Source organism: Pholcus phalangioides, unplaced genomic scaffold, assembly GCF_987345545.1.
Source record: "Pholcus phalangioides strain wild (caught in Gottingen) unplaced genomic scaffold, Ppha-v1.0 ptg000003l_1, whole genome shotgun sequence".
Classification (NCBI taxonomy): Eukaryota; Metazoa; Arthropoda; class Arachnida; order Araneae; family Pholcidae; genus Pholcus; species Pholcus phalangioides.
In genome coordinates this window covers 26,947,484-26,967,843 of record NW_028301596.1, presented here as the reverse complement: position 1 = coordinate 26,967,843, position 20,360 = coordinate 26,947,484, and the positions used below count along the sequence as shown (strand labels likewise).

At 33.1% G+C, this 20,360-nt stretch overlaps 1 protein-coding gene across 10 annotated transcripts in view; it reads right to left on the bottom strand.

Moving 5' to 3' along the window:
- LOC149088346 (fumarate hydratase, mitochondrial-like) overlaps positions 1-20,360 on the bottom strand; it is a 152,944-nt gene that overhangs the window by 91,921 nt on the left and 40,663 nt on the right. For 7 of the 10 annotated variants that reach the window (XM_089247307.1, XM_089247317.1, XM_089247303.1 and 4 more), the window contains 2 exons: positions 15,279-15,389; positions 2,676-2,852 (listed from right to left, as the gene is read on the bottom strand). In XM_089247307.1, the coding sequence (XP_089103433.1) occupies positions 2,676-2,852; positions 15,279-15,389 (288 nt within the window). The remainder of the gene's footprint in view (positions 1-2,675; positions 2,853-15,278; positions 15,390-20,360) is intronic. The other 3 variants (XM_089247327.1, XM_089247331.1, XM_089247334.1) reach the window with 1 other exon arrangement.

Here is a 20,360-nt window from a genome sequence, read left to right as displayed (position 1 = left end):
TGATTATCCTCCTTTCTTCTGGCTCCTGTCTCGATCCTCAGTCTTTCCAGTTCATGTTCCATCTCCTTTTCTCTAAGCCGCTCCTCCAACTCTCTATGTCTACACCGCTCTTTCATCGCCATCTCTTCTCTCTTTTATGGCACTCAATAATTGCATTAAGTTGAACTCCGGTCAGACTTCTGCCCCCAAGTTGGTGGCCATGGTCTCAAGATCTTCCTTGTTCCCTTTTGCCAAATACGCCATCTTTATTTATTGTCTCTATATAGCCGCACAATACTTGCTTCTCTTCCCTAGGCAGGATTGCCCCTCTCAGTACCGTAGTCGGGTTGACTTCACGAGAAAAAAACAGCGTGGGAGCTCAGGGGTGGTTCCACCATGGCTAGGGCACCCCTCTTCTAATTTAGCTAATAGTCTCGAGTCGTTGAAGCCACGATCCTACCCTACCGACTGCACAAAACTTTCCTCCGACTTCTTATCGGTCGTAGGCCCTTGGCTTACTTCTACTACGATTCGGGGAGGAAATAACTTGGTTCTAGACTCCCAAAAGAAAAAAACACTTCATTTCATTTATTATCCAACATTCCCAAAGAACCGTCATGTCTCTTCGGTACAAACTTTCACACTAATCTAACTTTTTCGAGAATGTCTCAATTCGTTCTTTTCTTTTCTCGCAACTTCTGTCTCTCCTCTGCCTTTTTCTTCTTGAACTTTACAAAATAAATTTTCGGTTTTCTGAAAGATGGAGAAGAAATTCTGGAGCCTCCTGGAAATATGAGAGACTTGGCTGCTATGTGATGGGGAAAACCGATTTTCTTTGAGATGGACTCAATTCTACTCAAAAAGGACCTAGGTTTTGCCGATTAGAACAGAGAGGGCTATCTCTGAATGTTTTTAGCAACAACAAACCAATACCATTATTTGTGAGAAGGCCTTGAGAAATAAAAGTATAATTAAATTAATACACTATCATAGCCCATGGCAGTTGACAAACACTTGATATTTATGAAATATTTGAGAGAAAACACAGAAAAAAAGTTAATGTCAATTGAATATTTATATATAAAGGATGAAAACTCGAATCTGTTTCACTGACTCTACTGTCACCATCTAGGGCACATTATGCTGCCATCGTGTTGTTTACTCAGAAAAGAGAAGGCTGTCTTGTTGTACAAGACAACTCACTTGCTCGGTATGCAAGAGGACCAGGTTTGATTCCCTGTGGAAACACTAAACTTTTCTTTCCAAAAAGTATCTCGGGCACTATTGCCCAAAGAACATCTGAAGTCTATCTTTGATATGTTGTAGAAAGGAATAATTACATCTTTTTCTACTCACAAACCATTGGCTACAGAAACTTATTTTCAATAAAAACAAATATTAAATAATGTGTCAATGTTAGGTGCACCATTTATTTTACTAAGGACCGTATATGTACAGAGATACAATTTTTTTTTATATGTGTGATCCCCCTGTTCTCTAATTTTTAATTAGAAAATTGTTACTCTGTCCCAAGTCCAACAAATAAATTCTATTCTTCCAAGTGGAAATATTTGCTTAGATATTTGAACTCAAGAATCGCTGAAAATGAAGGAAAGTACTACATAAACCAACAAAGAAGCTTATTTTACTCTTCATATATATATATGGTTCTTACCCTACATTTTAAATTTTTTTATTACATTATTGTTGTATTTTTAAGAAGTGGTGGAGCCGATAAGCGGAATTGTATTGATCAGCATATTGTAGGAAAATAGCATACTTTAATGTGACAAAAAAACTATTACATAATATGATTAAATGTGGTCATAATCAGAGCGGCAAAACATCATGGACCGGCAAGTAGGAAGGTAAACAACAGAAGATGGACGGCACTGACCACAGTTTTTTAGTTCGTAGTTGTTGTAGTTTTCACAACAATTATTTCCCCGAATATTGCACTTGGAAGCATAGATTTTTTATTTGGCTTGTGGCGCTGTTTATTTACATTACAAACTAATATTATATTTTTACAGAAGTTTCTTTTCATTGGCAACAGAATTGTTTGTAAATGTGTATGCTGCGATTCCATGATTGCCTTTTTGTTTTTTTTCGCCACACTTACAATATCTTATCTAGTCAGTCATGCTGCAGGCAGCGCTATGACAATAACGTTAATAATGCTAATTTTTGTTTTTAATTGAATAATTCGGTATATGATTTTAACTAAGTAATGAATTTTAAGTTTACATGAATTTTGAATACGCCTTCAATTTTTTAAGCAGTCTAGTTTGTATTTTATTAAGCTCAGTTAAAGTACCAGTTATGCAAATATAAAAAAATAACTTCTGATTAAAAAAATATATATATGGGAACAATATATTGTTGGAGTCTCCCAATTAAGTAGTGACCCGGCTAAAGGCTCATGGAAGGAACAACTTTCTAATTGGAAGTTGAGGGGACTGTATAAAAATTACATTTTGTATCTCAGCACATATGCAGTCTTTCATAAAATAGATGATGCATCTATGAGAGATGCGGCAAGTTATTAAAATATTTCTTCGAATTGAAAGTATGTTTCTATAGCTAAGGGTTTACGAGTTATTTGAGGTGGAACAGAGTTAAGTTTTCACCCGGTATATACTTTAAACATTATTTTAATTTCTGTTTAAATAACAAAAATTTTGGGATAAATATACCTGGCTTTTATTCACATGATCATTTGGATGAACAGGACTTTTACTTCCAAGAACCCCACCTAAAATTTCTATAGCTCTATTAGAAATTACTTCATTTACATTCATGTTAGTTTGTGTACCAGATCCAGTCTGCCATATAACCAATGGAAAATGTTCATGAAGAGTGCCATCAATCACCTATGATAAATATTTGATGAAAAAATCAGGAAAATTAAATTACACAAATGAAAACTGCACTGATGTGTTTCACATAACAATCATTTTTCTGATAACAGATTTTTGCATGTCATTGGCATGCAAGTCAGAAGTTTTAAGATAACCTACTTAATGCTGGTTGTTTTAGTTCATATTTTTCTACGAAAAAAAAGTAGGGTAAGTAAAGCAAGCTGCCATAAATGGTAGCTTGTAGTGATTCTCTCTCTTCACCTTTTCACACCTTGCTAATAAAGCATGTGATTATAATCAAGCTAAATTTGAATTCACTGTAGGAAGTTCATTGCAAAAGGCAACTCCACGTGCACATGAACCATAGTGGTGGCCCAATTAGGATATTGTGAACTGAGTATAGAAATATTTGTCAACATGGGGAAGAAGGTAGAGTACACCTATAACCACCTAACATACTCTTATGATAGCGATAACTTACAGAGAAAAAGAAATATTTAGTTATAATTAGGTTAAATATTCTAAAAAAATATTCCAACAAAAAAAAAAAATTGATAAAAAAAAGTAATGATGATCAGGGGTAGATGAATCAAAAAAAAAGAAAAAATTCAGGTGCCAGCCTCTTAATTCCTCAGGAGCCAAGAATAATTTAAATCTCAAGACAAACTGTCCTCAATGTTTTTTTTTTTACTTTCCCAGGACATTATATCCTTTACCTATGTAAAAGATATGTCACACACTATCATATACATATCACACTGTCATATATATATCATATACCCAGAGATAGCAATGACGCACTACAGTACTTCAAATACCCAGAAAAGGACGCGTTCTTTCCCAATTCCAATAAGAAAAAAAGAGGAAAACCTCCCCCTTTAGTAATAGGGAAAAAACTTTTTTTTCCCCTTACTTTTCTTTCCTTCTTTCTAGTCTATCATGACTGCGCAACCTTGAAAAAGTTGTTTTACAACTTCGAAGTACAAATGAAACATTTTACTGTACTGTATTGATATACACACTGGTTGTTGAAGAATAAGATGACAGATATCTGGTTGCATCTGACATCTATACTGAATTTTAAAATTTCCAAGTTTCTATTCCCCTGTGGGCTAACTCCTCTACAGTTACATATTTGAAATTACGGTATTTTCTACAGCATTCAAAGACAGTGTATATACAGGGTAAATTCACCTTGTTCTTGTAAGATTGCAAATGCCTATTTTTTTTTAATCTTAAAGGATTGGGACGCCAATTCAAATTGTAAAAATTTTCCCGAGATAGTTGAAAAAAAAACCAAATCTGTAAAATCTCTACCTTGAATATCCACAGCTAGCTGCTATGTGGTAGTTATTGTTTCGCACCACGAAAATCATGCAGAATTGGCTTTTGGAGAGGCATAAGTATCTAATTCTTTAAAGAAAGTTTGGGACACTAATGTTCAAAAATAATTTTAAATTAACAGAAAACACAAATACAACGCCATAAAAGGCAAAATACCTATCGAGGAGGCTGAGAAAAAGATGCCCATATCAAATATCAATGTCATATAGAAAGTACAGTAAAACCTGTCTTCAACGGAATCGCAAGAGACCGAGAAGTTTTCCGTTGGACACGGGTTTCCGCTTAATAAAAGTTCAACTGATATAATTTGTAAAATTTTGTAATGGTCTCGTATGTAATTGAAGTAAAATAAAAATTAATTAATCTAAGGTGAAATGAATAATTTAAATATTGATAAAATAAATAAATAATTAGTCTATAATTACTAACTACTATTTAGATTTTGATGGTATCTGTACAAAATTCCGACCTCAATGTTTTTCTTCCAAAATAACGACACTTATGTTCTTTTCAACTTCCTCAAAAATTTTCAATTAGGGTGTCAATATTTGTCGTGTCAAGTTCAGTTTGTACATTATCGTATATGCTTATGTAATCCTCAGCATCAGGCCCATAACTAAGAATTTTGTGAGAAGAGAAAGAACATGATTTTGCTGCCCCTACCACTGTAAAATTCAATGATTTTATAACAGTGTTTTTGTGAACACCTAAAATTTTCTACCCCCTGAATTTTGCCATCAGGGCAGTTGCTCTTTGTCTCTAATTATTTTTGGCCTTGCTGAGCCTTATGATCACGGAATGCAGACAGCTTGCATATTTTGTAAATTCAACCCTTATACTGATTTCTCCCGTAGAAGAGCCTGCTTTTCCGAAAAAATTTGCTACAATTTCAGAAAGAAACTGCTTTATTACATATGACTTATCTGAACCACAGTATTAAGTACAGAAACAAACTCACATTTGCAAGCATAGATTGGGCTAAATTTTGGTGGAGCACTTCAATACTTTGTATGATCCTTTGGTCTATTGGTTGCCAAACATTCCCAGTATTTGTGAAATTTTCTGTTAAAGGGTGCGATTTTCCTTTCCATTTCCGCATTAGACCAGTTTTGTTTAATACAGTTTTTTAATGTTTTTAGCATTGAAATCACTGGACCACGATTTTTTTCCATTGAAGACAGGTTTCCACTTAATACAGGTTCCGCTAAAGGCAGGTTTTACTGTATAAGAAATTTTTTTTCCCAATATTTTAATTAAATACAAAAATATTTTTAATTTTTGGTTGTGAGAGAAGGGCACGGGATCCTGTACCCCTCCCCAAGATTTCACCTTTGGTAAAAATCCGGGTTTTGAACCAGCGATTGTGCAGTGATAATTGGATTAATAAAATATGATTTTCTAAGATTCCCAATTTTGAGTTATCTATTCCTTTGGAAAAAAAGCTCTATGTATACATTAAACTTCAAATGCATGCATTACCAGTTTGGAGGATAGATGCAGGGCTGCAACTGGGATGGGGGGGGGGAGGTGGTTCTAGTGCATTGGGCTCTGGACTAAAGGAGGACGCTGAATTTCCTCTTTATAACGGCTTCTTTTACATTATACGGGGGAGGGGGGAAAAATGTGTGCTTGCCCTGTTTGAGAGATTATCTTGTTGATGCCCTAGATAGATATCACCAACTGAACATAAAACACACCTAATGCTGGGCATATACACCCACAAGCACACTACTGAATTTCACCAATACAAATCTGACATAGCTCCTATATTCAGGTGGAAATATGTGGGAGTTCAATGGTCACAGATCAGTCAGGGAGGGAAAAGAAAATCGCTTTGCAAGAAAAAAAACCAGGAAATCACTTTGCAAGGATTTATTATGAATAGCTAATCAGAAGATAAAAGTGTCAGGATCTCATTTGTTTAAAATTGAATCACAACATATAATTAAAATAGCTAAGGTTTTTTAAAACGAAATTACTCAGAAGGAAATTTTTAGATTGATTTATATGTAAATATGTAAATGCGTGCCTCTAACTTTTAATTATAGTGGATCCTACTAATAAAATTTTTCAAAAAAAAACATTGTAAGTAGGAAAGAGCTTTAAACTGGAATTCTTAATGAGAATTACTTAGAGTTGGGATTACGAAAGTAAGTCATACTAAAACGTTCTAAATGGGAACATTCTAAGCAGGATCGACTGTATATTTATTTTAGATTTATTAAAATTTGTTAAATTCCATATGTTAAATTCTCAATCCTAATGGTCTTCTTTGCAAGCTTTTTCTACTAGTAGACAATGAAAGTAAAGGAACCGAGTTATAAGCTGGTAAATTCATCTTTTTTTTTCAATGAATGTTTAGATAGAACATGTTTTTAAAAATGAATTATTTATTTCATTCAAAGAGATACCTCCTCCTCAGAACATGGCCTATCGCTGTGTCTCAATGAAAAGATATAAGCAGATAATCAAAGACCTGGGCCATGCTGGGAAAAATTCAGATACCAGTGAATGATTGGGGGGGGGGGGGCTAATTTCTTTTGAAAGGCACCCACTTTCACAAAGGACCCAGATTTTGCCAATAACTCCCGTAAATTAGAGTACAGCAGCATCTCTGACACTGTCATGAAATCAGGAAATTTTGTGTAGACTACAATTTATTAATCACATAGAGATGCCAAAACTGGTTGCAAGTTGTAAGGACTGCACGCCTGGGATTTGTCAAACCATGTTGATAACTATGAAGAATTTTTCTTCATGTTATGATATTGGTCCATATGATATAATCTGTACTTTGCAAAAGTGATAACAATACCTGAAAGATAACATTACATCTTAAGCGGAACAAATATATAGTCTAGTGAATAATTAATGCTTTTCAATATTAAGAAGCCTTTTTAAAAACTGTCTAACCCAGAAACGGAATGCATATTAAATATGTCTTTTGACGAATAAACTAAATTTTAGTATATTCATAGATAGAAACCCTGCTAAAATGGATGAAATGGAATGAATTTTTGTGCAAGTTTTTTTCCTTCGGATGAGAGGAAATCGTTCTGATCCCCTTTTTGTTAGGTGAACTGTTTCACTTCTTGCAAAAACGATGAATGCCTATTATCTATCTGAACTTGTTCTGGGAGCGGGCTTGAGAGGAAGCAGATTTACTATTCAAGATTTAGTAAAAGCTTGTTTATGATGGAAATGGTGACTTTTGTTAGATAACACTCCTCCTATTTTCTAGAAAAAGTTTGATAATTACGGGAAAGGAAGACTGAATTATTGTTCACAACTTAGAGATACCATGCTTTGGCTTATCCAGAGATTTTCATTCAATGTAGAGATGGCCACCACCTAGAATCTTTTTTTCACAAACGTTAATGGTTGTTGATCTCATTATCACTGTTTTTTAAAAATGAATGTAATTTCTCAATTTTTGTTTTGAAATACAATGAAACTTCACTACAACGATACTCGATATAATGATATCCTTTACTACAATAAATCCCTCTATAAGAATATTCTTTTATATTTTGCTCAAAATCATTTTGAATTAAATTTTAACTTTGACTCGTCACTTGTTTTACTTCATCTGAAGGCATTTGATAACGTCAATATTTTGCTCTAAAAATCAACGACAGTTAAAATAAGTTATTGGTATTGCTACTTTCTGTGTAAGACAAGAAAGTGCAATGTGGCAAATGTCTTTACAGGGGCAATGCATCTTGATAAATGTTTATAATAAATTAATCAATTACAATTTTTTACAGCACTTCATACATAAAAGTGCATTCTACGATGGTATTGTCCATGTAGAAAAGATAACAGCATAAATTCCCTCACCCATAAGGATAATTTTGCCTCTCGATGTAACAATAATCCTTCAACAATGATTTTTTTTGGTCCATATAATATCGTTATGTCAAGGTTTCACTATTAAAAAAATTTCATTTTTGACAAAAGTAAGTGATCATTTTACTGCTATTCAGGAGGAAGTTTTATACTGAAGTATAATTATTCACGCATTAAATATGAAATTTCAATTGTAGTTATTTGAAACAGCAAACATGAAAAAAATTCAAAATAATAATATGCATGTCTCTTTAACACTCATTGGTTTATAGAAGTTGGGGTGATGGTCTCAAAACAAGGAGTATTAACATCAAAAACAATAAAATTTCTGAAAAATCATTCAAACTTCTAAAATAATTAAATAAAATAAAATGTTTATTAATGTAATTAACACTTCCCATATTTAAATGTAAGAAATATTTATTGATTAATTAACAAAAACAAACTTTTGCAATATAATTATTTTTTGCTTTACTCAATGAATTACTTTGTGTTTGAAAATTCTTTTAATGTTATTAATTATATATAATATAAAGATGTTTTCTCCAGTTATTTTCAGAATGCTTAATTAGGAAGCTATTTTGCAAAAACTATAATAAAAATTAGGTGAATATAATGCATTTAATGAAGCATAAATAATGCAGATTAATTAGCAATGATTTACGATATACAGGGTGATTATATCTAAGGTTCTGATTTCAAAACACTGTAAAAAAAAAAAGAACAATTGTGTCAGAATGACTTGAAAATTGACATGAATATTCCTGAAGAAATAGAATTTCATTTGGTAAAGGGGAAAAAATGAAATTTTACTTAAAAATGTAAAATTAATGACATCATCCAACACATTTGGGAAATTTGATTGCAGAATGGAAACAATAGCCAGTCATGGCAAAATGATAACTTAATTATAACACTGCACGATTTCATAATTCATGGAAACATCACAAAAAAACTAAGTAATTGAACAAATAACTACAACTTACTCAAGAAATGTTTAAAATGTTGTCAACATTTGTGCCTGTTGTTCTAGCTATGAGGTGAAAGCATAAAAATTCTTGTTCAACAACACATCAAAGTATGCCATGGTCATGATGTGGATGCGCTTGCAATTCACCTTTATTATAAACCAAACGCGCCCCCATATTAATATTCAACTTCTAACGTATAGGGGATGCACTCGAGCTTGCAATTCACCAAAGTTTGCGATCCGACCACTGTTCATAACAGTTTGAGGTACCCCCCACAGCCAGAAGTTGCAAGGGTTAAGGTGATCTGATGGCTGGTCAAGTGTTGTGTCATCCTGTTATTGTTAAAATGGGTCTTCAGCAGCTGCTTTGCTGGTATTTTTTTTTTTTATTTGCAAAAACAAACACAAAATACATATAAAAGACAGAACAAAACCACATAGCAAGAACAACACATGAACACAATAAATAGTCATATTGGACCCCAAGGGACATAACGTCCTTCCAGGCAACTCTATGGATTAAATATTATATTTTGCTGCCATTTTCTAAGTACCGTACATTATGTTAATAAATGTTATGTAATAATATATGAATATTTCAAAAATTTATGCAGTTTAAAAATTTGAATTATGAGATCTGAAATTGATGAATTCCAATATTTCTTGTATAAATAATTAGTCTATGAAATGAATTTTCCTTTTCGTTTCACAATACCTTCATATATACACATACATACTCACATGACTACGTACATGCTCATAGAGATACATATATACACACACACATACATATACCCTTTTTATTTATTTAATTATTTTTTTTTTTGTACAATGACATCATAAAAAATGTTTGTTTACTTCAGCTGCGATTAAATTATTCCAATATTTCCCATTGATGTCATTATTTATATTGTATTTTATGAAAACAATCTTAAAATATATTTTCGTAATTTTGTACGCTTTTTTGCGTACATGAAAGCATCGTATTTATTGTTACGATTATGAGCTGTCGACTGAAATGAATTAATTATTTTTGGAGCAGTAAACGAGAAACATTTTTGAAAAAGGTGTTTATTTGTTTTTGGGACTTCAAATTCATGTTTGATTCTTGCCGAAGTTCTGTTTGTTTTCCGCTTTAACCAGTGTTATTGTTTTTGAACACAAAATTTATAAGTCTGTAAATGTATAGCTGTCTAATGTCCAATGTATGGCAATTGATATTGTTATCGTACATGTTACATGTTTGTATTATTAGTGTTCTTGATTTGTTGTGTTATTTAATTTCGTAATATTGGTTAGGTAAGCCCCACCCCAGGCACATAATCCATAGGTTATAATTGAATAAATCCATGCAAAAATGTCCTTTAAAAAAATCTCTATCTATTAAATATTTTAATTTATAAATTAAAACTATATAAAATCTAAAATCGGATTTTATTAGTTAATTTATCACATTGCAAGTTCCATTTTAAATCGTCCTGTATAATAACTCCTAGGTATTCATATTGGTACACTCTTTCTATTTCATGACAATTGCAGTTCCGTTGTGTTTGTTGTTGGCAAGTGTGTATTTTAATGGAGATCTCGAAATTGGAGTTTATGTTTCTTGTTTTAATGCATTGATACTGGGTTTTGTGTACGTTTAATTCGAGTTTGTTTTCGGTCATCCATTGATTAATGTATCTGAGGTCTCTTTCTGTTTCTTCTATAAGGTTCTCAAAGCTGTCATCTTCCACGTAAAGAGCTGTATCATCAGCGAATGATATAAGTTTTCCATTTAGATTCAGCAAACAGAAGTCATTAATATAAATCAAGAATAATGTAGGGCCCAAAACTGATCCCTGAGGGACACCCTTTTAAACCTGTAGGTATTCGCTTATTTTCTTATTGATGACGACTGCCTGTTGCCTTCTACAATAATAAGTTTTGAACCATTCCAGAATACTTCCTCGAACACCAGCTTTACGCAACTTTTGTGTTAATATATTTAGATCAACATCATCAAATACTTGTTTTAAATTCAGGTAAATTATCATAGAATATTTATTATTATTGTATCCTGTATTTATGTATTGACAAAGTTTGATTATTGCCATTTCTGTACTTTTCTTCTGTTGAAATCCATACTGATTTGGTGCAAAAAAATTATGATTTGAAAAATTTACAACTTGTTTGTTCATATGACTTTAGAAAAAAATCGGGAGAACTGAAATTGGTCTGTTTTATTCATATTATCAGGATCTTTTTTTGTAAATTGGGTAAACAATGGAATATTTCATTTCGTCATAGAAGTACCTTTCTTTGATTGACAAGTCAATTAGATGTTTTAATACTTCAATGTGACAGAATGAAATTATTTTTAGCATTTTTGATGTTAAGCCATCATAACCAATTGCTTTAAAATTTAAATCATCTAAATCATTTATCAATTTTTTTAAAGTAGGTATATCGATATTATATCTACTTTCATGTTGATGTGTGTATCCTATAGTATTGGTATTCAAGTTTCTATCAATGAATTCCTTATTAAAGTCATTTGCTAAATTTTTAGGATCATAATGGATTGGGAGTATTTGTTTTCTGCTATTTTTGTTGAGTATAAAAGTATTTATGCAATTCCATTGCTTTCGTTTGTGTCTATTGCATTCAATAAATTTTTTTTTAGATATTCTTGTTTAGCTTTTTTTATTTGAAATTTTAACATTTTATCATAATTCTTATATTTATTTTCATATGCAAGTATGTTGGGATATTTCCTATATTTTTTATTTAACTTTTCTTTAGTATTTATCTTCAGTATGAGATCTTTAGTAATCCACTCATTTTTTCTATTACATTTACATTGTTGTGTTTTTGTCCAGAGGTTAGAATTAAGTGAGATAATATCTGAAAACCGTTTATATATTTGTTTGGTTTCTTTTTCTGAGAAAACATTTCCGAAGGATACATTTGAGATGAATCTTTCAAATTTAGTATTATTTATTTTTGTTTTGGAGTATTCTTTATTATTTTTAATACTCTTTTGATCTTGAAAATCAATGTAACCAAGTATTGGATAGTGATCAGTAACGTACGTTTTAAGTACAGAGAATTGTTGTAAAGTATTTTTATTTGATCTATAAAAAACATGATCAATGCAAATACCTTCATGTAGTTCTCTGGTTACTGACTCCTGTAAAACAATGAAGCCATTTACAGCCATTATGTCAAGATAATTTGATACCTCATTATTATTCTCTAATATATTAATGTTTAAATCCCCAGTGATTAACATGCTTTTTTTTGTTTTTGAGATAAAGGCCTTCAACTCCTCATTGTACTGTGAAATAGTATATGAGTGAGATCTATATAGTAATAAGATATCAATATCACAATCTGGCAGGTTAATACATAAGCTTTCAGCAGTTATGAAATTGCAAGGTTTTTTGAGGCTTTTAATTGATTTATTAATATACATACTCCCTCCCTGATTTGTTATGTGTTCTACAGTTAAAATATGTTTGATAATCATTCAAATGATCATAATTAACAATGTCATAATTTAATAATTCCCCTTCCTTTAACCATATTTCTGTTAGGCATATAATATCTATATGTTGAGGTAACAACCTCAAAAATACCAGAAAATTATCAATATTGGATTTTAAACTTTGTATATTCAAGATGAGCATATTAATGTTCTTGCTGCTATTATATCATTTCCATTGTTCATCAGCACTCAACTTTTTGAGCTCTTCCTCATCCCTTATTCTTATGATTCTAGAATCAATATATCTATCTATCTATCTCACACACACACACCAAGTCTCCGGAGGAAAATTTTTCCATCTTTTGCCCAAGCATACTTGAATTCGTTGCTCTTTTTAAACTCTCTGGTCAGGAAAAACAAACCTTTGCTCTCCTGGGAAAGATGTTCATTTATATATATATTCTGTTGGATGCGAAGTTGGGGTTTATTGTATCAGCTGTCCATTCTTGAGACACTGCCTTTTGTATATCCACAATTTCTTGAGTGTTCACTTGCAAATCTTATTATTATAGGTTTGCTTTTATTTTCATTTCTTGTGGGTACTCTATGCAGGTTCTCTATTTCTGTGTTTTCTTGTATCCCTATTTCTTGTTTTATTACATTCACAATTTCTAAGATATTCTCTGTAGGCATATCTGGAACTCCATTTATTTCAATGTTGTTTTTTCTACTCGTTTTCTATGCCATTTATTCTGATTTTGAGCTCCTTCACTTCTTTTTTTTAGGTTTCGATTTTCTGATTTAATTTCCTTATTTTCCTTATCAATGTAATTTAATTTCACATATCTTTTTCCTGAGATCCTCAACAGACTGTGAATTAAAAGTTATTGCCTTTGTTATGTCAACTGTGTCTTTGTTCAGCTCCTCTTGTTTTGTTGCCAGTTTTCCGATTGCAGCAGTAAAATAATTTTTCATCTCCTGTCGAAGTTTCTCAATGATTTTTTCCAGTTTGTCGTCAAAGCCAGCTTTGATTTTTTCGATTACCTCCAATTACCAGCACTTTCACACTTGAGGCATAAATAAGCATCTTTTTTTATTTTAGCCATTCTTCTAAAAGCACTCTCACTTGTTCCTACACAAACCGGGTGTAGCATCAGAGCACATTTTTTGCATTGAAATACCTCAGTCTTGTCCACAATGGCACCTTTACAGTTCTCACATTCCATACTTCCCGATTTTTTTTTTTTAATGTTTCACTTTTTGACTCACAGATGTCACTACAATCGTTGTTTTGTTGTCAATTTGTTACATGTGCTTTTTATGTTTACATTATATATTTTGATAAATTTACATAAATTTTATAATTTCCATGTACTTGGTACTTACATTTTTCAGGATATAATCCCTATTATGCAATATCCTGTTAAAATTTGTCTAATATTCACAAAAAATAGAGAGCTCTTGAACGTACGTGTTTGTAAACAAAGGCGGCGCTGCCAGCCTATTACAATGTGCATCTTGACAGAGGTTGTTCTATCCACACACTGATGCTGTGGAAGTGCCGAAATGATGTGGTTGCACTAAATAGATTATACTGCTGGCCAAATACAGCATCATCTACTTGCACATTTTGCATCACTTGCACTTTTTTTCTTTTGCCAAAGAAATTTCCATTGCTTCAGGAGTATCCATGCAAATTTTCAAGTCATTCTGACCAGTACTTATTGTATAGTTTTGGAATAAAAACTTTGGAAAAAATTATAATCACCCTATATATAGCTGATTATTTTTCATAAATCTGTTACTACTACTATACAGTAGAACCCTGATTAACTGGGCCTAACAGTGAAAGTATTAAAAAAACAACTATTGAATATTAAAACTAAGAGATATACAGTAGGAGATGTGCTACTTCTTACCGGAAAGAAAATTAAAATAACTGTGAGGTAATGTAACTACTAGTACACTAGTCTTTGTCCTTTAGGGACATCTGGTGTCTTTATTGGATTATAGGACCACCTGCCTCTAGAATGATGGTGTCACTACTGTTGCTGCTGCTTTGTGAAGGGAAAAGAAACCTTGTGAGATAATACACCACTACATTTAGATGTGTGATGTAATCCTTATTCATGAATACTGAGAGATAAAGCATCAGAATGTAGCCAAAGGTTAGAAAATGTGTTAAGAATGACAAATTTTGGCTTCTGTATATAACTAAGATATTTCATATGAAAAAAAATATATATTCAGGCCACTTTTATGAGACTTTTTGAAAAAAAAACACTTATACCATTTAAAAATATACCATCAGTAATACCCCAAGAATATAAAATGTGGCGAAAATGAAAAATTTTGACTAATGAATGACTCAATGAGATATTTTTCAAGGAAAAAATGGTATTTAGGCCACTTTTATTTGATTTTTTGAAAAAAAACCGCTTGGTTAAAACCAAGGTTTAAACCAAACAACCCTGCTCACATAGGCGGAGATAGACCTGGAAGTCTTGGGGGGGGGGGGCACGGTCATTATTGCTGGGGGGGGGCAAGATGATGATGATTGATGACAATTCATATATGAATACATACATTAGATCAGTCTACTCCACCTTTGACGTTGGGGGGGGGGGGGGTCCGTATCTCCGCCCATGCCTGCTCAAAACTCAAGTTTTGTAAGCGTTGGAAATAAATTACTGCATATATTTTTATGTGCACCTTTATAAAACGAAAACCTGTCTTGAATGCATAATAATTTCAGTCTCTTGACCTTCCATTTAATACAGGTTTCACTGTACATACATATATATACCTCATCAGCAGCTTGGGATATGGCTTCTGCTATCTTCATATCAAGACCTAATTCTTTATTGACTTCGGCAGCTGCTTTCTTCAGAATTCCAAATGCTTTGATTACAGGAAACTGATGCAGATAAGAATTGTATTACCATATTAATAAACATTAAAAACATTCAAATTTAATTTGCAGTAAATGCTTTATAAAGCATAAAATCATAATGAACAGAAAATGCTAAAATGTGTCATCACTGACAAAATAACTATTTTTCTCTTAATTGATATAGGCGTACAACATTAAAACATAGTCTTCAGCTAAACATAAAAAATGAAACCTATAATATGTACCAAATGATCTTTCATTAAAAAACAAAATATAGATTTCTCCTCTTTGGAAAAATCCTGATATCACGGATTAGTCTAAAACCATCATCGAATAGTAAGGTTAAATCAATTGTCAGGACAGGCAGATAAAACAGGACGTATGAATCATATGCAAGGCATCTCATGATTCAACTTTCACAAAGTCAAACTGACTTTGACTGTTTTGATGAATTTTGTTCTTTCTTCACCAAAATGAAACATTTCTTCATCCTTAATGATCACGAACACATTTAAGACAAAGATAACATGAAGATTTTGCTCCATTAAAACTTTTGTTGGTATCAACCAACATAATACAAGGTAGGATTCGAACCTATCTCATGAATCGACAAGAGAATAAAAAAAGCATGGAAAAACTATTCATAGGCCTATAAAATAGTACAGCATAATATAGTATTAATTATTTGATCATTTTTGTCGCACCACAGTCATTTTCTGCACACGAAGGCTAACTACACCAGGATCTACAATTTATTGCTGATTCCAAATGGCAGGCTTGTTTTTATACTCATCCTGGGGTTAGCAATTTCTTCTGCGGTCATGTCACTGTTTCAAAATTTTCCTGTGTCAGGAAAGTTTTCTGACAAGGACGAACTGGGTATCGAACTAGCGGCACCTCTAAACATCCTTTGATAATTTAGGTGAGTATCTTATCGACCTGGGCTACCAAGCCCAATATAAAACTAAGCCTAAAACTTCACTTTTAATATTATGTCCGCGGGTAAATCAAGACCTCAGGTATGAATGATTGTTTTGAATTCATTATTCAAAATTTTAGATTCAAAAAGTATGACTTCATTCACAAAGGTTTGTTTAATTAAAAAATTAATATTCACTTCACATTAAAAAAATATCTGTTAGTAATGAAATTATTCAAATGAAACAGACACAACTACAATAGCAGTCCTAATGGGAAGGGTGCACCGGATGCTGCTGTCATTATTTGTTAATGCTGGACTATTTTACCAAGCATTTTCCTCAAATCCCCACTATTGAGTATTTGTAGTTGATTTCGATTTTTGTCAAAAAATTTGTAACTGCATTGAAATGTCTCTCATCTGAAAAATTCTGTACCAAATTAGAACCTGACACTGAAGAGACCAAAAATTTTCACAGCTAATGAGAAGTGTCTTTTAGTCAAATAATCAATCGCATATCCGGAGTCCAGTTGACGTAATTCAAAAAGTGTCAGGTAATAGGTGTCCACTAATACAAATACAACGCCACAACAGGCAAAATGCCCAACGAGGTGGCTGAGAAAAAGATGCCCATAAAAATATGGATGTCATATTTCAAAAATACAGCAACCCAATTAAAAATGCAATTAATAAAAATGATAAACAATATATACAGGTGATAAAATATTATACAATGCCCATAAAGAATACTTATGGTTGTCTTATTCTAAGTATGGATAGCTTCTCGATTTACCCCAACATGTTTATCGTATTTCTTTTTAAACGTGTCAGTTGTGTTACAATTTACTACCTCCGGGAGTAAGCTATTCCATTTATTACCAACCCTATTAGAGAAATGTTCCCTGCGACACCGTAACCTCGCATTGTCCCCTTGTAAAAGCAGTCGATTGACGGTGTATTAAAAGTTCATGGTCCATCCTATCCATCCCATTGCAAATTTTGAACACTTCGATCATATCTCCTCGACACCTGCGTTCATCCAATGTAAACATATTCAAAAAATGAAGTCTCTCTTCATAACTCAAGCCCCGTGTGTAAATAGGGACACGTGTAGCTCTTCTCTGCACCACTTCAACCAAGTCCATGTCCCTCTGTAGGTATGGTCTCCAAAACCTTACAGCATACTCTAGTCCAGGACGAACTAAGCCTCGAAAAAGCGGAAGAATGACTTTAGGAGAACGGGAAGAGACTTTTTTGAAAATGAGACCAAGCATTCTATTTGCTTTTTTGACCACCGCTGAACAATGTTCAGAAAACCTAAGCCGATCGTCAATAAGAATTCCCAAATCGGTGTTCCTAGTTGCATCTGGGATAGTGACACCATTCAACTCGTAAGAGAACCGTGGGTTGTTCGAACCAAAATGAGCAACCATGCACTTATCAACGCTAAACGTCATGCTCCATTCATTTGCCCATGCTGCAATCCTGTTTAAGTTGGTCTGGAGCGATTCCCTATCACTTTGATTCCCGATTACCCTCATTAGCTTCACATCATCTGCAAATTTGCTAGTAATCCCATCGATACCCTGATCGAGTTTATCAATAAAAAGTGAAAAAAGTATGGGGGGCCAAGGACACTTCCTTGAGGAACTCCACTTGTGACGTCTGTCCAACCAGAGAATTCCCTGTTCACCATAACTTGTTGTGACCTATCTCTTAACTACGATTCTATCAAATTCAGCAAGTTGCCCCCAATTTCAATCTCGTGTAAATGCTGCAATCGAATGCCTTCTGGAAATAAAGGTAAACATCATCTACATTTTTGCCCTTACCCAAAACCTTCGTCAGGTGATCATAGAAGCAAAGGAGGTTAGTTACACATGACTTTCCCTTTCTGAATCCATGCTGATTATCTGACAATACATTATTCTCGTCTATCCACTTCACAAACTACCTTTTGATGATAATTTCCAAAATTTTCGAGAGGGAACTCGTCAAACTCACTGGAGGATAATTGGACACAGCTTCTCTACTACCCTTCTTAAATATCAGAACAACATTAGCAAGTTTCCAATCCCTTGGGACGATACCCTCAGCAACACTACTCCTGTATATCTATGCGACTGGCCCCAACAATTCATTAGCACATTCCCTGAGAACCCTGGAATAGATATCATCTGGTCCTGGTGCTTTGCTTGCACATACATTTCTTAGAAGATTTAGGACCTCCACGTCTTCTACTTGAATATCGTTGAGGGTTTTATTTAAGATTGGAAACGGAACGAGCTGAAAGAGAACCAACAGTTGTGAATAAAGTCCGCAGATTTATTTTGGATAGATTCAAGTTTGTTGATGTTACTAGAGGTGTGGAATCCCAGACCTCAGCTGCATAAAGAAAGAAAGAGAGCAATTTTTTCTTCAAAAGTTTGGTAGCAGAGAAATCGCACGTCACGAGTAGAATATTTGAGGTTGTTAATGAAGAATAGAGTTAACACTATAATTGCAAAGTGGGTCAATTTGACCCAAATCAAACTCCGTTTTCATTTATCTCAAAAACTTACGCACAGATGGACGAAAAATTTCGTGACTTTTCATGATGTCATATGAGTATTAATTCATAAAAATTTTATTCTCTCCACATTCCATATTCCAAAGCTATAAGCACCTAGAACTGTGGTTTGGGTCATTCTGACCCAATGTACTATTTTATGGGAAAAGGGGTGTAGAATTTTCTCAGAAGTTGTTACCCCTTTCGAAAATGTATTTGTAAAGAAGATAGTGAAGAATAAAAGTCTTTTCAAGATCAAGCCCAATTTATTTATTGTCCGAGAAGATTTTTTTTCAATGAAGGAATAGAAAATACAGCTAAATAGTTATTTTTCTTTGTAAACTTGATGTATACTTGGTATTCTGATGGGGCTCAAGAAAGGTTTTGGAAAAGTAATACCCAACTCTAGAAGAAACGTGTAGCTGAAATTTCTGTACACAAACGATGTCACAGAAAGGGTATAGAATTGTGGTTTGCAGTTGAGGTGGACACCAAATACATTTTGAATTGATTTCCAAACCTAGGTAAGGATCAGCGTTCAACGAATCTTTGTTTCAGAGTGACTAATGATCAAGCCATTTGAGAACAAGGACAGAAATATCACTACTGGCAACTTATTTCACTACAGTGAAGCTGGCTGAAATGCTTAAAGCCAAAAAAATACGAGCTTAGTAGGGATGGTGAGACGAAATCGAAGAGATGTGTAAAACTACCTGACACAATAAAAAGAGTGGAACTACAATTACATGAAACATCACTACTGGAATACAATGATGTCATGATGAAAATTTATCAAAGAAAAATATGTTTTATCAGTCAGCACGCTTCTGACAGTCGATATCGATAGCAGTATAACCCTGAAAACTTCCCCAGAAGCAATTTCACACTAAAATTCAACAAAATTTGCCGTAGATGTACCGATCAAATGATCAGAAATACATTCAGTGAAGTTCGGTAGCATCACGGCTCTGTCCACATTTTCTACGACATCCTGGCTCTCACTATTTTAGGTAATATCAAAATGTGGAAACAAATCTGTTAATTTTTGCATTAAATTGGCATGGTTTGTGCAACAACTTCAACATGCGGTAAATGTACAAAAAATAACGACAATATTTTTGCTCTAAACTGCTCATCATAAATTCTATTTATCAGTAAGAAATCATATTATAGACTTTCTCATACTTAATTTGACACGCTCGTTTTACATCTTTGTCATATTATGAAATTACTGGGGTTTTTTTTTTTTTTGTATTGAACGGTGTACTGTGTACAAGATCTTATTTTTACTGAACTACATCATTTTTTAGCTAATTTTGAAGCCTATTTCATATTCACAAACAAATATATTTTTCCGTTATTGAGTTCACAGCTAAAGGCTATTGAATAAGAGTACGGAAAAACCAAAAATAAATTTCTGTTTTCGCTACGGAACTACCGTAAAAAACTACCCAAACTGTTTCTTTTGACCCAGTCCGCAGTTCTAGTGTTAAAAACTACATTGTGTGAGCCAGAAGAGTGAGCACAA